The following is a 22835-nucleotide window of genomic DNA, read 5'->3' as shown; positions in this document are numbered from 1 at the left end:
ATGAGGACAAGACAGAAGTTCTCATAATTGGTTCAAGAGAGCAGAGAGAATCAATAACAAGTAGATTCGGCAGCCTGGCTAAAGAAAGTAATACTTCAGTAAAAAAAAACCTGGGTGTGATCACTGATGCTGAACTGAACTTAATACACACATTAATCACGTCACCAACATTGCCTTCTTCCACCTTAGAAATATTGCACGGATTAGAGCTTATCTATCATTGGACGATGCAAAAACATTGATCCACGCTTTTGTTTTCTCTAGACTCGACTACTGCAATGCACTTTTTTCTGGCCTGCCAAAGAAAACAACTGACCGACTATGTTAAATCATTAGCTAAGGATACCTTTAAATACCAACCTCACTTGGATGTGGATTGTTTCTCCTTTGTCCTGAAGCTGATCCTGTTCGAATGCATTCAGGTTTAGAAGTCAGCTTCCAGCAAAAATCCTCATTGTATGAAGTTGAACCCACAGGTCCAGATAGTGAATATGAGTTTCTATATGACTGTAATGTTGCATGTCTAAGAAAAACACACGCAAGCACGCACGCGCACACACACACACACACACACACACACACACGCGTGCACGCACGCACACACACACACACACACACACACACACACACACACACACACACACACACACACACACACACACACACACACACACACACACACCGTTTTTATTTTAGATGATGAGTTCTGAACTCAGAAACACTCTATATTTTACTGCAAGTCTAATAATATTTGCATACCGTAGAATGTCTGTTGTTAAGTTTGGCCGGTAGATGAAGTCCCTCTTCTGAGATGTTTCATATGGGTCCCACCACGGTTTCTCATCTACAAAAGAAACAATCATTACTCTCTAGGCTCCCAACCTTTTTTGTTGTAGTCCCTTCTTACATCTGACACAAGCTGAGCCCCCCCATCCATACACACACACACACACACACACACACACACACACACACACACACACACACACACACACACACACACACACACACACACACACACACACACACACACACACACACACACACACACACACACACACAGAAACATGTCTGTTTTTCAGACATGTTAACCACCACCCAACCACTTACTGTAAGACCTATACTTCTTGTACAATAAACACCGATCTACAAGCTCACAACGCGCCATGGTACACTGCGGTGTAAGCTTGTTGATCATTTATCTATTTATCTTTTTCTTTTGGAAAAGTCTTAACAGACCAACAAACCATTCAAATTCATAAATGATTCATAAATATCAAACACAGCAAAGGAAAGCAAATAAGCAAAGCAAACTACCAGAGCAAACAAACAGCAAATGTCCATATGGCTAAACCAGTCAAGGCTTGCTTTTGAATAATCTTATGCCAAATAGCTAATCGCAGATAACAACAGGTCTAGAATGTGCAAACTAGTTAAATCAATTTGAGTGCTATATGACATGGAGTTTTAACATTACCTCTGGCTGCCATCATGGTTCAATGACTTGCAACAGATTTAACTGAAACCTTTCCAAATAGTGTTTTGTTCACAAGAAAGACCCCAACAAGAATGCCTAACAATAAGTCTATACTCTACGATAAAACAAAAGGGTAATGGGCTAAATTAAATTCTACACACCACCTGCAGAAGCAGACATTAATGGTCAGATAGGTAGGCTACATGTTGTTATGGAGACCTACTACAACAGTTCCCAATCACGTGAACACTCTGCAGGGGGTTTTACATGCAAAATTAAGCACTAGTGTGACTGCTACCCACTTACATTTAATGTTTCTAATCATTGGGTTTCTAACACTCTCAAATAAATTAGTTTTAAAAGTGTAAATCAGCCGAATTAAGCTATTATAGACCCTTTAGGAGCCTTCCAGTAGGCTATATCTTTTTTGGGGGATGATACTGTCATCCCAAATACAAGAAAGGTACGTTAATATTGTATGGCATTTTGGTCCAGGGTTCTCGGCAGGACTGTAGGATATTGTGTCCTTATTCTCACTCAGACAATAGAGGGTATGCATCATAGATTCATATGCCACTCAGATCAGCACTGACAGACTGAGTGGCAAAACATAAAGCAGCATGAAGCATTGGAGTTTGGAAGCGCTCCTCCTCACTCCTGCTGGCTCCTGCTGACTCCTCATGACTCCTCATTCACTCCTACTGACTCTGTTTTTTGGAGCTGTGTGCAGCTCCCTATACATGGCTGTGTGGGTCTGTGTGTGTGTGTGTGTCTGTCTGTCTGTCTGTGTGTGTGTCTGTGTGTATGTAGCCTGACTTCGGCGCGTAACTAGTGCCGCACCATTTACGCCACTCGCGCAATATATACATCAAAATGTGCGGCTCGGCCGGGAATGGTGTTCTATTACCTTTCGTTCCGATCCGCCTTACCATGCCGACGTAATCGGCAAAAAACGACGCTTAATTGTCCCCATTGACTTATAATGGGACAATGCAAGAAATCACTTTCAAGTATTTTTCTCTCGTAAACCATAGGAGCTACAGTTTCAAACCTCGGAGAGGAGATTCATAATGATTTTAAGAATGAATCGAAAAATAATTACATCACTCGGCCTCATGGTGGCGCTATAACGGCCCACTTTACGTTTTGCCCCGTAACTCTTGAACCGTAGATCGGAAAATTAAAATTATTTTTTCCCTGGATTCCTTGGATCAAGACGCATCTCCCCATATAGGCCACGCCCATTTGCGCCAGGATAGATTTTCCGCCATCTTGAATTTTCTCCAAAACACACTTTTTGCTCCTTTTCCTACATATTTTCTTCAAATGTCACAAAAATCGGTACACATGATCTACACACACACACACACACACACACACACACACACACACACACACACACACAGCTCCACTTCACACGGGTGTGATTTTTTGCACTCAGTGTTCCCGCATAACTTACGGGTACGATGATGTCACACGCCTATATAATCCTACCAATAAACAAACGAGTGTCTGTCTGTCCGATGTCTGTCTGATATACACGCATGCTGACATCACTAAACAGTGCCCACATTTGGAATAACTGACATCACTAATACCGCTGCCTGTACTGCGCATGCGTTATCGCCATGGTAACAGACGCATGCTGAAACAGTACCCAAATTTGGAGATGACTGATGTCTGGGTTCTCCAACATTAGCCTGTGAGACTCCTATACATTCAATCCCTCATACTGTGCACCCAAAATGCACATAATTCGTAGCACAAGGATTAATATTAATAGGCCTAACAGAGACTTTGGCTGCATCAGCATCTCTCCAGGCCCAGGTTTAGCATAAATCGTAGACCCCTCAAACAACAAACCTTGCAATATACGTGTTATATGTGTGTTATGTGTTCTATCCGTCTGTCATTCAATGTTATTTGAGATACTTCAATGGTTTCCTATGTAAATAATAGTATAGGATCTCCTTTTAGTTGACCTTGTGTACCAGTGAACTGTACCTTTATGCAAACTTCTAATAAAGTCTTCAATCAATCAATCAATACTGTAGGCTATGCTAACAAATATAAATTATCCCCTTATGCAAAACATTTCTTAAAATTAGGTGTTTATTTCACGTCAGATGATTGAATTAGAATTTTGAACTTTTCAAATGGAGGTCTGTGTGCTAAGTGTCAATTAGGGGGTCCTTGGCATGAAAAAAGTTTGAGAAGCACTGCTCCATCCATATCTAGGCCTAGCCTACTACTGTATTTGTAGTGTAATTTCTGCGCCAACGCCATTGTGTGTTCACGGACAACCAATCAAAAAACAACTTGGAGCGCATTCAGAATTTCAGCGCAAGTGCACGATAAAATACCTCCATGCACGATACTCCTGGCCCGCAGTCTCTCATATCTAAAGATACCAGTAACCAAGGATAAACAAGTGACGTCATGACAATCCCAAACCTCTGCCGATTGAGCTAATAGAAGCACTTCCGCTTCGTAATGACGTCACCGACCACTCCTTGTTAGCCGGAGCCCAAAACAGTGAAAACACACACACAGCGCGAGCTTTTCACACACAGCCAAAAGAGCGCGCATTGAGGCAGCTTTTCATCCCATTGTTTCAGACTGAGCTGGCCTGGTGCGTTGGGGGTAAGCAGCATCACACATCTGATAGAGAATTACACCACAATGCACAAGATTTATGAATGAAATACACTGTTGAAATGCTTATTGTGTCCTTTTTGGTAGTGTGCATTTTTGAACGTGTGAGCAAAATGTGATTTGGGTCGTCAAATTGGCTGTGAAGCGCTGCACATTAAGGTTAATCAGAAGCTGTGAAGCCAGTTAGCGGGTTAGCTAAGGCTGGGCTAACGGACAGTTGTGCAGAACATCACTGTAGAACGTCTAGTCTTGCGCAACGCGCATTACAGTGTCATTGTAAATGTAGTTGGTCAGATAACGTTTGATGGCAAATAAAAACAGCAACATACAGCCTTGTAATGTAACGGCGAAGGAAATGATGCAGACACTGCGTCATCTTTCCACCCAAGGCGTAAGGGCCATTCACACTGAGCACTATAACTATAAAAATATAGTTTTTAAAAATCGTTCCAAGTCAAGTGGATGACAGACTGTGTTCACACCAACTATTAAAAAAAATACAATAGTGAACAACATAGTTATAGTTATCTTTATTAGTTATAATGCTCTTTTTTTGTTATAAGCTCATTTTTATACCAAAAGTCTGCCAAGATAAAATACGCTTTTTGAACTGAAAACGTTAATTTATGTAAGTCTACACACTTGGCGAAGCTGTCGTCCTGCTTGATATAAACATTTTTTTTTATTTAACCCTTTAATGGCCCCATCATGGAACGTTCACCAGTATGATTTTAGCAAAAATCCTCTAATATAACGATAAGGAACACTTGTTATAACAATGTTATTACACCAGTGTTCCCAGTAACCACACACAGTGTTGTCTAGTCAATTCATCCAGTCTAGTCCTTCACCGCCCCCGTCGTAATACGTGCTGTGCAGGCGTGCTAACATTAGCCAGCTAGCTGCTAAATGCAATCGTGACTAGACTAGAAGACACAAAGCAAGAAGCCATTATGGCTAACGAAGGCTAGCCCAGCAAAGATGGTAGCGAATGCTAACGTGAATCTTGTGCATCCATCCATCCACAACGCTGTCTGGAGGCGGGTTACGTTGCATGTTAATGGGATCTTAATGCAGCAAGACAGACAGTGGTGAATGCATATACGTCTTTTATAACTGGCTCTATAGGCGCTGTCCTGCACAGAGATGTTTTGTACCTGAAGCAAACTAAGTCTTTTAGAGCCAAGTACAATATTTTAGGCACCATGACGGTCTCTTCATACAATAGCTCATCAGTCAACCCCCTCCCTCTTTTCCCCCCCCCCCCCCCCCCCCCCCCCCTCCCCTCCCCTCCCCCACCTCCTCCTCCTCCTTCCCACTGCTCCTTCCCACCGGCCTAGACAATAGATGGAACTGACAAAGCAGATCCAGACAATTGGGCAGAGGGATATTTAGACATAGCCATTGCTGTTGAGTAATAGGCTTGGATATGTTTCACTCAAATATATTTTCCCTTTTCATGCAGTAAATCAAGATGGTGAAGGATCCAAGTAAACCGAGGGGCAAAATGTCCTCCTATGCCTACTTTGTGCAAACATGCCGGTCAGAGCACAAGAAGAAGCATCCTGAAGCAAGTGTCAACTTTGCAGAGTTCTCAAAGAAATGCTCTGAGCGATGGAGGGTAGGTTCATGTTTACTGAGATAATATTTGTTGTTTTCTTTTTTTTTACAGAAATATGGGAATCCCCATGTGCCTTTTTTTTCTTAAGCAGTTTTGTTAATTTGTGTCTTATTCATTTCCAGACAATGTCACCCAAAGAGAAAGGAAAGTTTGAAGACATGGCAAAACAAGACAAGGTCCGCTATGAGAGCGAAATGACACATTACATTCCTCCCAAGGGCCAAAAGAAGAAGCGCTTCAAGGACCCTAATGCCCCCAAGAGACCACCGTATGTGACCAAATTAAACCATCTTCATCATTGTTGCTGCTTGCCGAAATTGACAAAAGTATGAGAAATGTATACTGTTTGTTTTACAGGTCCGCGTTCTTCATTTTCTGTGCCGACTTCCGTGGCAAGGTAAAGGGTGATAGTCCCGGGCTTTCCATTGGAGACACGGCAAAGAAGCTGGGGGAGATGTGGAACAGGTTAGCTTCTGACGAGAAGCAGCCATATGAGAAAAAGGCTGCCAAGTTGAAGGAGAAGTATGATAAGGTAGGCGGAGGGTTGTATTATTAGATCTGATTAATACTAATGTAGCGTTGATTCCGCCGACTAAAACTATGGCAAAAAAAAATTAACTACCTTTTTCCCCCCCGCTGAAATGAAAACTAACTAAAAACTAAGCTATGATGACTAAAACTATGACTGAATATATTGATGATTTCATCAACAAATAAAAGCTGGACTAAAATGTTAGGGAGGGACTAGTGAAGAAGAGATCCAGTAGAACTAGAATACATTTTGTTCGGTTGTGCTCTGAAAATAACAGATCTATAAGTTCAAAATCTGTCAACGCATTGTGAGCTTGTAGATCTACTATTTTCAGCATGTAACCAAGTGTAAAATCTGCCATTACCACACCACCAAGGCCTGCCAAAATACATTTTAGTCGACAACTGATAACATTTCAGATAACTAAAACATGACTAGAACTAAACAGTTTTATTCAAAATGTGCTGTCAAAATCAACACGAACGGCCAGTTTGATTAATGCCTTGGGTCGCCTTATCTCGCAACCTGATCGGCCTCTACAAGTGATTACAAACCTCTCTCACCTTCAACAGGACATCATCGCCTACCGTACAAAGGGTGCTGCACCACCACCACCAGCTGCTGCGGCTGCAGTAGATGATGAGGACGATGATGAAGACGACGACGAGGAGGACGATGATGACGAAGAGGACGATGAGTAAATTGTGGAGGTCTGAGGTGCCATGGCCTGGTTTCTTGTTTATGCCATATAACCCTATTATATCCAGTTCTGCAGTTTTCTTGAAACAAAAAGTCAGATTGAACAAGAACATGTGTATATTTAATGTTTTTAAGATGTACAGTGTTACCCTCCTTTTTTGTAAAGTTAACACTACATATCTTAAGTTAAGACTTTTTTCTAGTGGTAGTTCTGTATTCCTGCCATACTCTTAAACTATTTAGGAGGATTATAATATCAGTATGGAAGTAACTAGACTTTAGGGTGTACAACTCGAACCAAGATGTCTGAGTTGGTAGTGTATTTTTCTTTGTTTTAAAGAATATTTTTTCATGTGTTGTCAATGTATTCTTATTGTTCTTTGAATACCACTCTAATATCAGATGCAGCTGTTCAATAAAAGTTTTGTTTTCCTTTTTTTTAAGTTGAGTTGTCTGAATCCAGTTTTTAATAGAAAAGTATACCAATCAGTTGGCATATAATCCATGAGATATAGAGAGCTGTGTAATTTACACAGTGTGTGTTCAGCACTAGTGGATTTATATTCAATTGGAGCCCTTTGCTCTCTAGCTATGTGTATAAAGCTATCTTAATGCATTGGGATGGATATAATTGCTTTCAGAAATTTGCAAAACAGTTTTGTAACTGGCAATTACAATATATATTACAGATGGTACACTTGTTAATCAGCAATAGTAAACACAAAAATTACATACTACTTAGATCAAGGTTAATGGTCAAATACATTTAAAAGAACCCACTACAGTAGTCTATAATGCAATTGTGCTGGGAAGCAGTCTACCTGTATCACCCACAACTTGTGTTTTACTTTAATAGTTTTATCTCCTCTTAGCCAGTGTTGCATACTGTGAGAAGTACATTGGCACAATTTGGAGGGCTGCTCTTTAGACCTGTTAGAGAGACTGACAGTAGCTACTTTGTTTATTGGTGCTTGACACATCTAAATCCAGAAGGTGGCGCCATAATTGAAGATAACAATAGAAGACACTTCATTTCACTTCAAGTATATTTTTAATTTATGCATTGGTTCAGTAATTGCATGGCGGAGGTACTGACATTTACCAAAGAAACTATTAAACTTTGCCAAAGTGTTGAGAGAAGCATTTCTTCTCTAAGTTTCTGCTGTGCAGAAGCTTTTATTTAGCTACTGGTGGGATAGAGTTTCCTCTCCCTGTAACTGAATATTCTCACAGAGTGGCCTCACAATCACATAGTGTTCACATAGGCTATTCATTGATCAGTTTCTTGTTTCCCTCAGTAACGTTGCCCTTTGCTATACAAAGACATGCCTTACTTCTAAAGGTGTTTGCAAATATGACAATTACTTCAAGCTTTTCATCTCATAATATACTTGTGTATTTTCATGAACTCAAACTTCATAAACATTTAAGATAAAAAAGTGTACTTGGAAATGATGGTTTCAATCTTTGCATGTTGTTATAATTAGTTTTTCGTTGTTTATTATAAGAATTATGTTGTTCAATTTGCTTCAAGAAGATAACCAACAGGCTTATGTTAGAACATGTTGATCATTGCAGAGAGCAATTTAACATTCTGTGGAATGTTTTTTCTGTCTGTCCCTTTCTGAAATCAATGTTTTCGTGTGGCAGTTGTTGTCTTTGTTCTACCCTTTCTTTTTGATTCATCGAATGAATGCCTTGCAGGCTCTGAATGAACCTCCTCGCTCACATGCAGAAAGAAAGGATCACCCATGGTTATATACTTTACAAAAATGTGTTACGATACCCCTTTGCTGAAAAAATCCAGGGAAGGAAAAATAGTATTATGAATTATTTTTTCAACCAACATAATTATTTTCATTTTGATAGCAGATACTTGCAATTTATGCTGATTTATATTCTGCTAATTTGTGTGGCCAGTTTGATGGTAAGGGAGATGAATGAGTCTAGAGCGGTGACACATGGTTGTTCTTCAAGTCAGCTGCTTCATTTGGTGCCACTGAAGGAACTTTTTGTGACACTGGATCTGTGTCCAGTGATGTCAAAGGGGCGTGCCACTCAGGATTACAGGCAAGGGTATTGAGTAATTGCTATGGATACAGCTTTTATAGTTTTCCCGTCACTGGTCTTGCATGGATACTGCTACTATGGTGTCCCCAGGACTTCACTTCATTGTCTTGTTTTAGTATATTAGGCAGAGAATTTTATTCTAAAATGTGATATAGACATTAAATACGACCAAGTAAAAGTGCATCTACTAAATAAACATGATGATGGACATTTCTGGACAATGGCAAAAACACAGAGCATTACTATTTCATCTTCTGGTAAGTTGATGTGCATATTTAAGGGTGTTATCTTGCATCTATCATTGCTGTGGTAGTACATTGGCATGTATAGAATCTCAGAAATTGACAAGTGAGACAAAACACTTTTCTGAACCGCACACTCTTAATGCTGAGGTTTGTATTTTGCTTATTTAAGTTAGTAGGCTACACACGTCACGTTTACCAGAATGTGTTCTCATAAAGGATGCAGTCAATGCTTTTTCACATTCCAGATGTAATCCATCTATTGTCAATACAAAACAACACTATGAAATTGTGATAAAAATTAATTAAAATAGACATAATTCTATTGCATCCCTGTAACTTCATCATATCTTATTAGCCTTTACATATTTCTAACAGTTATAGTCTCTCCTAGCTTTTTGACAATCCTAAAGTTCGAGTATAGCCTTTATGTCTGTGTTAGTTAAAGAAATATTGAACCAATGAAAAGTAGTAAAAAATATATTTTCGATATTTCCACTAAAATGCCCTTTTAGAAATGTCAGCCTCTGCCTCTAGCAATCTCTGCATGTCCCATAATTTTTTCTTCTTTTTTCATATAACATTAATTCATTTTGGTGTTATTCAACAGGTGCTAAACACTATATGTTCTATGGGATCTGGATCTACAAATTATGTAAACAACAACAAACAGTATCCTGCTACCATCCAGGGGCTGAATGCACTTTCCACTTGGTATGCTACATCTAGTGATGCCGTGGAGTATGGCTCAGCCAGTGTGCACCGTCATAACAGACAACTCACCCAGCTGTCATTCACTGAATCTGTCTATTCATTTGAAGTTAAAGAAGACACAGTTCCAGGTAAGCCACAGTCACGTCACCTACAGTATAGTGTATACAAAAACTTTCCTAATGCAAGTTAGGCCTTAAATTGGAATAATTCATTCAAGATTCTTAGACAACAATATTTTATGATTCATTATTATAATTACGTCATAGAAATATTCTTCACTCCTCCATTATTAACAATAGGAAAGTCCATGTTGAATACTCTTTTGCACTGTGTTGTTTGATTTAACTTTAAACACAACATACAGTAACTTCCTATGAATTGCAACAAGAAATAATTTTCCTCTGAATATGGAACAGCAGGGGTGTCGGACCAAATTCTGGACCCTGGGTACAAGGATTCACTCACATTTTGTGCTTTAACTATTGAAAAATAGCAGATATACAAGCTCACAGCACGGCACCGAGTGCCCCGCTGCGAGCTTGTAGATCTGCTATTTTTGAAAAGTCTTGAAAATTTGTGCAAGTCTTTGAATATTTCAGAATCCTTCTAAGGTTTTTTGAAAAACCTGTTTCTATGTCATTGGTGCTCAAACGTTTTCATGTGAAGGACCCCTAAAATTATATTTATTTGGCCACAGACCCCCATCTCAAAATATTTAGTTCCAGGGACCCCCCAGAAGCAAAATTTGAGTTACAAATGTTTGCTTAAAAAATACATATATTCAAAGATTTGCACACATTTTCACGACGTTTCAAAAAATAGCAGATCTCGCAGCGCGGCACTCGGTGCCGGGCTGTGAGCTTGTATATCTGCTATTTTTCAATAGCAAAGTATAAAATAATTCCAGGCCCCTCCACCTTGGGCCCTAGTAACTCAGTCCCCCCCCCCCCCCTTGTGACGCCCCTGTGGAACAGGAACAGTCGTGGGAAAGGTGGAAGCCATGTACGAGGGTCTCACGACTATCACATACGTGGTGCAGGAGGATGACGGAGAAGGCCTGTTCTTACTCAGCCCACACTCTGGGGAGTTCCTATTATCCCACACTCTGGATTCTGAAGCACAACGATTCTACATTCTCTCAGTGGTGGTGCAGCTGGGGGATTTGGCGGTATCAAGTGTCAGAGTTTACTTCAATGTGATGGACGTTAATGACAACCCCCCTGTTTTCAGCCAGGACACCTATTCTGTGTCACTACTGGAAGACACAGTTACTGACACTTGTTTCCTCTCCCTTAATGTGTCAGATAAAGATGATGGTAAGTGAAACACCTACTATACATTATTTGAATACCTATTCTTTTTTCTATATATATATATATATACACACACACACACACACACACACACACACACACACACACACACACACACACACACACACACACACACACACACACACACACACACACACGTGTATATTAGGGGTGCAACGGTTCATACAATTCAAGGTTCGGTTTGATATTTTGGTATCACGTTTCGATAGCCTACTAAACACAACTACAGATTTTTTTTATATATAAAACTACAGATTAAAAAAATTAATAACCAGTGTTTCTCAAACAATAACCAGGGGTCCTTGAGGTTCCAGGGGGTCCCCAGCAAAATGTGTTAATATAGAATCAAAATCCGTTTAACAACTTTTACCCTATAGCAGGCTATTTGAAAATCGAACAAATGTGAACCTTATTATTGCACTTTCCGTTTAAAGTGGATTAGAAATAACACCTTGTGATGTGAGTTATGAGTTATTTTCATTAAGCGTCCCACAAAGCTTAGCCAATGTGACCCTGCGTACAACAAACTTTGGGCGCTTTGTGCAAAGATGTAGGCCAAGCTTCGCGTCCCGGACAAAGCCAGATGTTGGCTAATAGTTTAGCTCCTTCCAGGAGCACCGCTCAAAAATAAAGCACTGTAGAAGCTATTTCACTGTTCACTATTAAGAATGTTGTTGAGGTAAGAAAAACAATCGCTCCTCTTCCCCAACACTGAACAAGTTTAATATGTTGGTATGAAAGTATTTTAGTTCTGGGGGAAAAAAATAAGGAGATTTTGTTTCATTCGGTATAGGGCTATTCGATTTTATACACCGGTTCTGTATTTTGTACCCCTCACATACAGTATACTGTATATGTGTATAATGCTTACTTAGTTATTTGTATCATAGCATTTTCTCTTCCTTTCTGTTAGGTGACAATGGTGACTTGGACCTGAGAGTGATCAGTGGAGATGAGGAGAACATGTTCTACATGAACCCTACTGGTGTTTTGTGCCTGAGTACAGAGTTAGACAGAGAGAGAAGATCATCATACAACCTGACTGTTACAGCTAATGACTGTGCCCAGCCAAATTCTATGCAGCTCACAAGCACAACACATGTAATAGTCTTCGTTGTTGATGTCAACGACAATGCTCCATCCTTTGTGTCAGCCAGGAGTATCACTATACCAGAGGACACTTTTATTCATTCGGTCGTAATGACTGTACATGCTGAGGATGCAGACCATGGATCCAATGGAGACGTTTTATATGATTTAAAGGACTCATCAAGTGGTGTGTTTAGTATAGATAACACCAGTGGAAGTCTATATCTTCGCGAACCATTAGACAGGGAAAGGATTGATATGCTGACCATCACCGTAGCTGCCATGGATAACGGATCACCCCAGATGACATCCTCTATGAATGTCACAGTGTATGTTGATGATGCAAATGATCATGACCCTGAATTTTCTCAGGGTGTCTACAACCTGACAGTTCGCGAGGATGTTCCCAGAGGAGCTAGTCTATTTCAGGCTGAGGCACATGATTTGGACATCGGACCTAATGGACAGCTGCGCTACGAGTTGTCTTCAATGACTCCGTTTGTGGTAGATGCTATCCGAGGTGAGGTCAGAGTCATGGATAAACTGGATAGGGAGAAGAATGCTAGCTACACATTGATTATAGTGGTTGTAGATCGGGGCATCATACCCAGATCTGCCACTGCTGTTGTCAGTGTCACTGTCTTGGATGTGAATGACTTCATGCCGTTCTTTTCCCCGGCAATGCTGGTAATGCATGTGAGAGAGAATGAAGAGGACCTCTCTCAGCAGACACATCAGGTATAACTACCGAACTAACTGAATTTGGTACAATTATATTTTATTATTCATATAAGTATATTGTATTATATATTTGAAGGTATTTATTTGTCGTATGCACTTACAGCAGTTGTAACATTACAGGTAGTGAAATAATTGTATAATTGCCTTAGCCTCCATAACATTTCTTTCTTTTTTTGCAATTGTGTTTTTCTTCTTTGATAAGATTTCAGCAGTGGATGAAGATTTAGGTGTCAATGCTGAGCTAACCTATTCCATACACAAAGGAAATGATATGGGTTTTTTCGCCATCTCTCCCAATGGCACATTTCAAATTGTACACAATCTTGACAGGGAGAAGGAATCCTTGTATATCATACATATTAATGCTGTTGATTCAGGTAATTATAATTTATGTAAAAAACGTAGCATTATGATTGCAGATAAAATAAACTCCAAGTAGTTTAGTGTAATATAAAACCTTTTCACAATCTTATTTTGTCATCTTAAGGATTGCCACGTCTAACAGGAACCGCAGTGATACATGTCATAGTGGATGATGTGAATGATAACACACCAGAATTTACTGAGGATGTCTATAACACTATAGTATCAGAGGACAGCCCAGTAGGAACTGTTTTTGCTATTATCGCAGCATCTGACATTGATGATGGCGTAAGCGGAGAAATTAGGTAGGTACTTTGCTGTCATGTCCTAAATAACTGAACAGAACGTCTTCTGCAGATCGCTTCTACAGTATGTGCCTGTAATGTGTCTTATAGTACTCTGTGGACAAGATGGATTGTTAACTTATGTAGCTAGTACACATTGGAATGGATCATTAGTTAAAATATAAGAAGAAATTGAAAAACATTTCCACTGAGCAATGCATTTTCAAGGATACTTACTGTATGTGTGTGTGTGTGTGTGTGTGTGTGTGTGTGTGTGTGTGTGTGTGTGTGTGTGTGTGTGTGTGTGTGTGTGTGTGTGTGCGCGCGCGCGCGTGCGTGCGTGCGTGCGTGCGTGCGTGCGTGTGTGTGTGTGCATGTGCATGCGTGCATGTGTGTGTAATAATTAAGTGATATTGTTGTATTTGATTGTACTTAAGGTATCACATGGTGGACACTGATGCACCCTTTTCCATTGAAGAATCATCTGGAGAGTTGTTCACAACTGATACTCTGGACAGGGAGACGGTAGCCTTCTATAGACTGACAGTCTTTGGCAGTGATAAGCATCCTACACATCCTCTATCAAGCTCAGTGCTTGTCACTGTGCTCATTGGAGATGTCAATGACCATTGGCCTCAGTTTCTAAACAGCCCTTATGTGGCCTACGTGCCCACAGAAGTGTCTCCAGGTGAGGGCATTCACGTTTTTGTAGTTAACCTTTTTGACAGTATTTTAGGCTAATGGCATTTTACACATTTGATTCAGATCAACATTTGATTCAAATCAAATCTTTGTTTACTCTGGTATCTTTTGCAGACTCGGTTGTTTGTGCCGTCAGAGCCACGGATGGAGATACTGACATGAATGCAGAACTTCATTTTTCATTATACGGACAAATTGAAGACATGTTTTTCATAAATCCACATAGTGGCACTTTGTTTACTTCAACTGGTCTCAGGGGAGTAGAGGATGTTACAATCAACGTACATGTGGAAGATGGTGGAGAAAATCCTAAATTTGACATGACAACAATTAGCATCAGGTTTCAAAATTCCTCAAAATTCCCGGTGATACATGTGGATGTTCTAAAATATTCACTCCCTGAGGATGAGCCAGTAGGAACATTGGTGGCAGTGGTTTCAGCAGAATCTACCAGAAGTGAACCAGTTTCTTTTTATCTGATCTCTGGAGACGTTGATGACATTTTTCACATGGATCAATCAAGAGGCGAGCTAACAATTGAGAATCCTCTGGATTATGAGAACAACAAGGACTTTCTATTGTTGATAGAAGCCAGAGATGCTGGTGCTCCACCTTTTTCATCGTTCGCTGAAGTTCATATAAACATCACTGATATAAATGATAATTATCCTCAATTCACTCAAAAGGAGTACAGGTGTGAAGTGTTTGAAAATTCTGGACCAATGTGGCTTTGTGACGTTCTTGCCATTGATGCAGATTTTGGAAGTTATGGCATGGTGCAGTACAGCATTATAGAGGGAGATGTTGATGGTGTTTTTACTATTGACTCTGAAAATGGCATATTGAGCACTACCATAAGTTTAGACAGAGAGTATATTCCTGAATACAATTTAACAGTTGAATCAACAGAACAAGATAACCCTCTCCATATAGACAGAGCAACCGTCATTGTAGTTGTTTTAGACAGAAATGACCACGCACCTCATTTTTCGCATATTTTTTTCACCGAGATACCAGAAGATGTAGCTATTGGACACACTGTCATACAAATAATCTCAAATGATGATGACACTGATGCCAATGCTGAGATTGCCTATTCAATACTGGACCAAACTGAGAATCTACCATTCAATATTGATAGTTACAGAGGTTATATAACTGTTTTAAGACCTCTGGACAGAGAGACACAGGACCATTATGTGGTGAAAGTAAATGCAAATGATTCGGCATGGAGCATTAGCACAGATGTCACCATAGTTATTACTGACATCAATGATAATGCACCAATATTTTTCAATCACTTCTACACCGCTGACTTCCCTGAAAGCCAAGCACAAGATGTGTTTGTTATGCAAGTTCTAGCTACAGATGCAGACATGGGACCAAACAGTCAAATTATATATGTTATTGAACCCCAACATGAAGCATTTTGGGTGAATACCTCCTCTGGTGATATCTATACCAAGCAGCCAATGACTTTGCATAATTCGGACTCTGAAACCGTTAGCTTTGCAGTTTTTGCATTTGACTGTGGCAGGAATGCCTTGTATGACAACACGACTGTCACTGTGAAATTAGTACCATTTAATTACTACCCACCGACTTTTTTACCCGTTCAGCCTCTATTGGCCATCCCCTATGCAATGGATTTAGGAACTGAGGTGGTCCAGTTTTCAGCAATCGATTGGGATTTTAATGAAAGCAGTGCTGATGTGGAGTATATTTTGCATGGAGGAAATGCTTCTGATTTCTTTTGGATCCAGGCTGACAATGGAAAACTAATGTTGAATCAAAGCTTGAGTCAAACACTCAATGAAGTTTTAACATTAACAGTTATGGCAAAGGATCAGGGAGTTCCCCCACTGACATCACAGACTAACATTACTTTTGAGATTACTGAGACAAACCAATTTTCCCCACACTTTAGAGAGCTGGATGCATATTTTCCCGTACCGGAGGACTTGCCAGTAGGTTCAGTTATTGGCAGAATTCGAGCAGAAGATGAAGATTATGGTGCCAATGGCGTCCTAACATATTCCATGACAACAGGAAACAAGTACTTACCATTCTCCATAGGGGACGACTCTGGGTTGCTCACACTGATAGGAAAACTTGACTTTGAAAAAGAAGACATATATCACCTTCAAGTTAATGCTATGGATGCAGGTTGGCTTTCTAAAACAGCAATGTTAAATATTACAGTGAATGTTATGGATGTGAATGACAATCAACCAGTCTTTTCAGCTTTGGAGTACATCGCTTCAGTACCAGAAAACTCCAGAATTGGAACATCTGTCCTCCAAGTGGAGGCCACTGATGCAGACTCTGGTGCCAACGCACATATAACCTACTCTTTAGTGGCAGGTTACATTGAAAAGTTTACAATTGACCCAAGAAATGGCACAATCACCACTATGGATATTTTTGATTTTGAACAAGAGAAGACCTTTGATATAACAGTCAGAGCGTCCAACATGGGAATTCACCCTATATTTACTGTGGCACATGTAATTATCCAAGTCTTGGGGGTCAACGAGTTCATCCCTACTTTCAAGTCAAAAGAATATACATTTTCAGTATTCGCAAATGTGCCAATTGGCACTAGAATTGGAAAAGTAACAGCTACAGACTTCGACTACGGCAAAGAGGGACAAGTGTTTTACTTACTATTTGGCCCAAACAAAAACACTGGATATGAAATTGATGAACATTCTGGAGAAATATACACAACTCGCAGTTTGAGAAATAAAGGCAATAGTCATACAGATTTAAAGATTCTGGTGAAAAACTGGGGTGTTATCACAGGTAAGAATGTAGATGAAGCCTCTGTCCAGATCAGTGTTATAGAGACAAATGATGCCCCCAAGTTCTCCTCTGCTCTCTATTTAACTAATTTGAGTGAAGACAGTATGGTGGGTGCATCTGTAATAACAGTGAATGCTTTGGACCAAGACACTATCATGGACTGGAATCAGTTCACCTTTAGTATAGCGAGTGGAAACAGTAACTCCTCTTTTGCTATTGATCCATTTACTGGTACTATTTCAGTAAACTCGCCACTAGACAGAGAGCTGTGCCCTCTTTACAATCTAACCATTACAGCCACTGATAATGGCTCTCCACCTGCCACTGGGGCCACCAATGTAGTTGTGACCATTGGGGATATTAATGACAATGCCCCCAGATTGATGCTGACTGAGGCTGATGTAAAGGAAAATCAGCCCCAAGGCACCATTGTGGCCAAGTTAAATGCATCCGATTCTGATTTGCCTCCAAACCAGGGACCTTTTACTTACTGGCTTGTGATGCCTTCACTGGAGAATACCTTTTCATTGACGCCGGATGGGGTTTTGTTTACAACAAGGGCTCTTGATCGGGAAAAGAAACCTCTATATGAAGTCCTCATTGCTGTTAGAGATGCAGGGATCCCTCCATTATCTTCCACAACAACGTTCCACATAATTGTTCTGGATGAAAATGATAACCCTCCAGTTCAGAGAAACATCTACATTGAGGTGAAATATTATGGCAACACTTTTCAAGGAGGCATGCTGGGTAATGTCCATCCCGAAGATCAGGATGAGTCTGACACATTTAACTGCAGCATCAAAAGTGGGCATTTGAATATGTTCACCATTCCTTACAGCACATGTGAGTTATGGTCATTTCCTTTTCAAGGAGAGGCTAAATACAACATCACAATTGAAGCAACAGACCAGCTTCACTTCCCAGTCAACAACAGTGTCCATGTAAACTACAAAGGCTTCACAGATGCTTCTATGGACAGCTGCATACTCTTCTATGTGTCTTCCTCCTCAGTGGAAGACTTCCTATCTCACAAGTATTTGCCGTTCACGAAAGCTCTGGATAGTCTTTTTAACCTACAGGCCTCTAAAACTCATGTGTTTGGAATGAAGGTTACTGGCACTGAAATACTTTTGTTGGCTGCCGTCAAAAGATACAACGGACAATATCTCAGTAAAGAGGTTGCTACTGATATCTCTGCGGTTCACAAGAAATCACTTGAGACTCAGAGCAATGTGACAATATCTCGTATCACCAGTGACCCATGTTTCGTCAGTCCTTGTCAAAACGGGGCAACATGCAATAAGAACATTCACATCGGCCAGCAAGTTGCTGTCCTGGAAAGCTTTGCGGTCATCTTTGTGTCACCTCAGGTGGAGATCTTTAATTGCTCCTGTTCCGCTGGTTTCACAGGAAGACTGTGTGAAGCAGACATCGACGAATGTGAAAGGAATCCATGTGAAAATAAAGGCAGATGTGCTAATAATCCTGGAGGGTTCTCTTGCCAATGCCAGGGTGGCTTCTCTGGTCCTTTCTGCTCTGCTGAGGTAGCTGAATGCCTGCAGGTGAAATGCCAAAATGGAGGAACTTGTGTGCACACGCCAGAGGGTTTTCAGTGTCATTGTGGTCCTGGATATAAAGGTAGACCTTGACATGATCAACAATCCTATTGTGCATTAAAACATAACAGGAATCAACATTCTGAACTTTATACATTACTATTTCTAGGGGAAATGTGTGAGCAGTTGATGGAGATGGACCACTGTACATCATCACCCTGTGTCCATGGAAGATGCATTAATTCTTTAACAGGATTCTCTTGTCATTGTCCTTTTGGTAAGAATAATTGTCTTTGATTTTATTTAATGGTAATTCCTGATTGTTTAATATAGTCAGTGGATGGAATTATACAGAATTGATAATTGATCGAATATGATGAATGGCTTTCCTTCAGATATATTATGTTACCTCAATTTGATCAGCAGTTAAATTGTGCTGGTGTTTGTCTGGTTGAGAACCAGATATGCATGCCACTTAAAGCACAATGTCCAGAAATGAACCAGGACCGTATATACAAAACGTTTGTACAATTAACCTTTAAGTCGCCTTTAAACAGTTTATCTAATTTAAACATCAATACTGCTTGGTTCATCTTTAGGACTAAGCGGCATCCACTGTGAGGAGCACAGTTATGGTTTCGAGGAGTTGTCTTTCATGGAGTTCCCACCGCTAGACCCTAGAAGCAACATCATCTCTCTGGAATTTGCAACATTGCAACAAAATTCCCTGCTCCTCTACAATCCAGGGGAGGTTTCCAGCCAGGAATTCTTTGCCATAGAAATACTGGATGGAAAAGCAGTCGTTTCATATGACCTGGGCTCAGGACCCGTGAGGCTGGACACAGAAAAGCATGTGGCAGATGGCCATTTTCATAGTATCACTGCCAGAAGGATTAGCAACGTGAGTTCTAAAAACACACGCACGCACGCACGCACGCACGCACGCACGCACGCACGCACGCACGCACGCACGCACGCACGCACGCACGCACGCGCACACACACACACACACACACACACACACACACACACACACACACACACACACACACACACACACACACACACAGAGACAGACACACAGTGGTTAACTGGTTAATGGCACTTTGGCACTCTGTGATTAGTGATTTACATATTTTACCTAAGGTATTGTCATGTTTCTTTTCTTTTTTTTTGTATTCAATTTAACAGATTGGCTCTCTACTTGTGGACAATTGTGCAGATGTGGACAATACCAAATTTTGTTTCTCTCAAAGTGACGGAATTAACTCAAAAAGGTGACAATGAAACATACATTTTGCATTATTCAACATACGATTCTGCATTGTTCACATTATTATTGCTTCTGTTTTTTCTGGCTTTCATTCCACTTAGGAGATTAGACATTGGCAGTACCAATATGACATTCGGAGGAATAAGGTCCATTGAATCTATATTACTGCATCCAGCTCAGATAAAAACTCATGACTTTGTTGGGTGTGTTAGAAATATAAATGTGAATGGTGTGATCTTGAGGCCTTCCATGGCCTTGGCAACATTCAACATCTTTGAGAGGTACAGTACAGTAGATCTGCCAAATTCCAAATATATGCATACTATAGGTAACATTGTATACATTAGTGGTTCTCAACCTTTTCCGCCCGTTACCCCCAAAAAATCATATTTTAACTGGGGACCCCCCACCCTGGCGAGCACTAAGGGTTAAGGCATTACATTTTGTATAACACGGTTCTATTGTGAAAATATCAGATCTACATGCTCACAACGCCTCGCTGTGAGCATGTAGATCGGCTATTTTCACAATTTATGTATCAAATACAGTATGTGACAATTTGGCCAATGTTTAATTTGTCATTTTAGAGATATTAGAAAAGTCCTTAAATTGGCACTTTAGAAACGTGCAGATACCCTCTATACTTAAACTTTATGTTGGTTTGTTTACTGTTGAGTGAGAAAGCAATGTTGCACATTAAGTTAATCATCTGGGGACCCCCCAAAATAATTTGTTGACCCCCCCCTGGGGGTCCCGACCCACAGGTTGAGAACCACTGGTATACATCAATCGGCATATCAAGGAGAATTCCCTGTATTCCTTCTGTTCTTTTCTCCCAGGTGCTCTCGTGCAGTACTTCCACCCTGTCACAGCAATCCATGTAAGAATGGTGGTATGTGCCATGACCTTTGGTCTCACTATGTTTGCAGTTGCACGAGTCGTTACAGTGGCAGCAACTGTGCCACAGGTAAGATAAAGTAATCATTGAGGTTGAGTGATATAGATTCCCCCCCATGAGTATGTTTTAATAATTCCAAATTAATATCTATGTTTGTTTTCAAACAGAAATACCAGAGGAGTCTGCATTGCGACTCAGTGGGAATGGTCACATTCAGTATGTCATTAAGGAGCAATTCAAGAGAGACTACCTGATGAAAGACGAAATTAGTGTAGATTCAAATGCCGAATATCTAATAGATATTGACATCAAGTTCAAGACTCGTGACAATGGAGTGCTTTTGTTTATTGACAGAAGCAAAGGATATACAATCATTTGGGTGGGCATGCATGCACATTGAAAATTTAAGTTATTATGGAAGTGTATTTATCTCTGTCTCATTTATGGTTGTGGTCTGAAACACTGAACCATTATCTTCTCTCCACCATTCAGATACAGGATGGAAAACCCATGTACGTGTCCAAAGACACCACGTCAAGACACACGTCACAATTGACGGTGAAGACCCCAGTAGCAGATGGTCTCTGGCACCTTATCTCCCTGGTCAATAATGGACAGAACACCCTTCTGATTCTGGATGGACAACAAGTCATGAACACCTCACATGGAACACTTGATTTTACACCTGTCAATGTGGATAAGATTGTTCTTGGGGGAGGCCCACCAGGGGTTTCAAAGCTCCAACATTCAGGTATGATATATTAAACATGTGTCTTTAACAGTTGTTTTTTGTGTTTTGATTTACAGACCATGAATGTTCTCACTGGTTCCAAAATTCTGCATTAATCCATTATTCCTTACACTGGATGAGAAAAGGCAGACAAAATAAAAGAGCGATATATATTCAGTAACATGGTAGTATTATTTACCAGAAGCATTATCACAGCACTGAAAGCAGTGAATAACACAATGTTATTTTATTTTTTTACGGACCATTAGCATTTGACAGGAAAATGTGTATTTACTGTATTTAGTACTGGTGAATCAAGTACTAAATATGCAGTTGTGGCAGAGTAGTTGCTAACTGCTGGGAGGCATTTCTTGACTACTGCTGTTATGCTTATTTCAAGTTAACTCTTTTACTAATGCTTGACATATTTTCTCTAAATGACAGGGCTCACTGGATGTGTGGCTTATATCAAATTGACAGGTTACACTCTGCCTGTCAGTGGATATAGTGAAGTGGTGGAGGTATGGCCTAGTTTGGCTCTAGTCGAGTCAAGTTGTGGCTCTGCGGGTTTCTGCATCCCATCGCCTTGTTCTGAAGATGGCGCAACCATGATGCCTTGTGGACCTGACTTGCTGAATGGCTCCTGCATCTGTGTACATAACTTCACTGATCAGGCATGTGACATTTGCAATTCCATAAAAGAACCCCACAGTGGCTGCATTGATCCACAGGACAGATTACCTCTGTGGCTTATAGCGGTGATCCTTCCTGTTGCTTCCATTATGATTTTAATAACGCTGCTTATTGCCCTGAAGAAACGGAGTGCAAAGGCTAATGGTCCTAAGTGTCACAACTCAGCACAGAGAACACAACATGGGAAAGACAATGAAGCGTTTCACTTAGATGAAGACAGAACAATGACAGGGACCTTGTATGCAGAGGGAGACAGGCCACCTGACATTATTTGTCCCGAAAGACAGTTGTCAAATATGGAGTTTTACTATGGAACCAACGTGACCAGAGCTCAGCCTGTTGACCCAAACAGTG

The 22835-nt window shown here is 40.4% G+C and overlaps 3 protein-coding genes across 3 annotated transcripts in view; 2 read left to right on the top strand and 1 right to left on the bottom strand.

The window, feature by feature from the left end:
* The window catches only part of tex26 (testis expressed 26), a gene marked incomplete at both ends in the record, with an annotated part of 5940 nt that extends 5077 nt beyond the window's left edge, over positions 1-863 (bottom strand). The window contains 2 exons of the mRNA XM_080731846.1: positions 361-523; positions 760-863. Of these exons, the coding sequence (XP_080587972.1) occupies positions 361-523; positions 760-863 (267 nt within the window). The remainder of the gene's footprint in view (positions 1-360; positions 524-759) is intronic.
* Positions 864-3998: 3135 nt separating this feature from the next.
* Positions 3999-7427, top strand: hmgb1b (high mobility group box 1b). Its single transcript, XM_080730897.1, has 5 exons — positions 3999-4120; positions 5598-5753; positions 5876-6021; positions 6111-6285; positions 6858-7427. Exons 2-5 carry the CDS (start codon positions 5607-5609, stop codon positions 6984-6986), a joined length of 597 nt encoding a protein of 198 aa, XP_080587023.1. The 5' UTR covers positions 3999-4120; positions 5598-5606; the 3' UTR covers positions 6987-7427.
* A 3583-nt stretch (positions 7428-11010) lies between these two features.
* On the top strand, positions 11011-21904 carry LOC308290070 (protocadherin Fat 4; the record flags this gene model as incomplete). Its single annotated transcript, XM_080731845.1, has 7 exons — positions 11011-11326; positions 12258-12344; positions 12825-12953; positions 17626-18771; positions 21000-21127; positions 21551-21628; positions 21866-21904. The coding sequence occupies 7 exons, from the start codon at positions 11011-11013 to the stop codon at positions 21902-21904; spliced, it is 1923 nt and encodes a 640-aa protein (XP_080587971.1).
* Between the last annotated feature and the right edge of the window lie 931 nt (positions 21905-22835).

This window comes from Nannobrachium achirus, assembly GCF_963921795.1.
Source record: "Nannobrachium achirus genome assembly, chromosome: 8".
NCBI classification, from domain to species: Eukaryota; Metazoa; Chordata; class Actinopteri; order Myctophiformes; family Myctophidae; genus Nannobrachium; species Nannobrachium achirus.
This window is presented reverse-complemented; position numbering and strand designations above follow the sequence as displayed.

Bases quoted from the DNA above. Each gene is read 5' to 3' on its own strand.
- hmgb1b (XM_080730897.1), top strand. From the start codon at position 5,607: ATGGTGAAGGATCCAAGTAAACCGAGGGGCAAAATGTCCTCCTATGCC. The intron at 5,754-5,875 runs GTAGGTTCATGT...ATTCATTTCCAG, and splicing joins AATGCTCTGAGCGATGGAGG to ACAATGTCACCCAAAGAGAA. The intron at 6,286-6,857 runs GTAGGCGGAGGG...CACCTTCAACAG, and splicing joins TGAAGGAGAAGTATGATAAG to GACATCATCGCCTACCGTAC.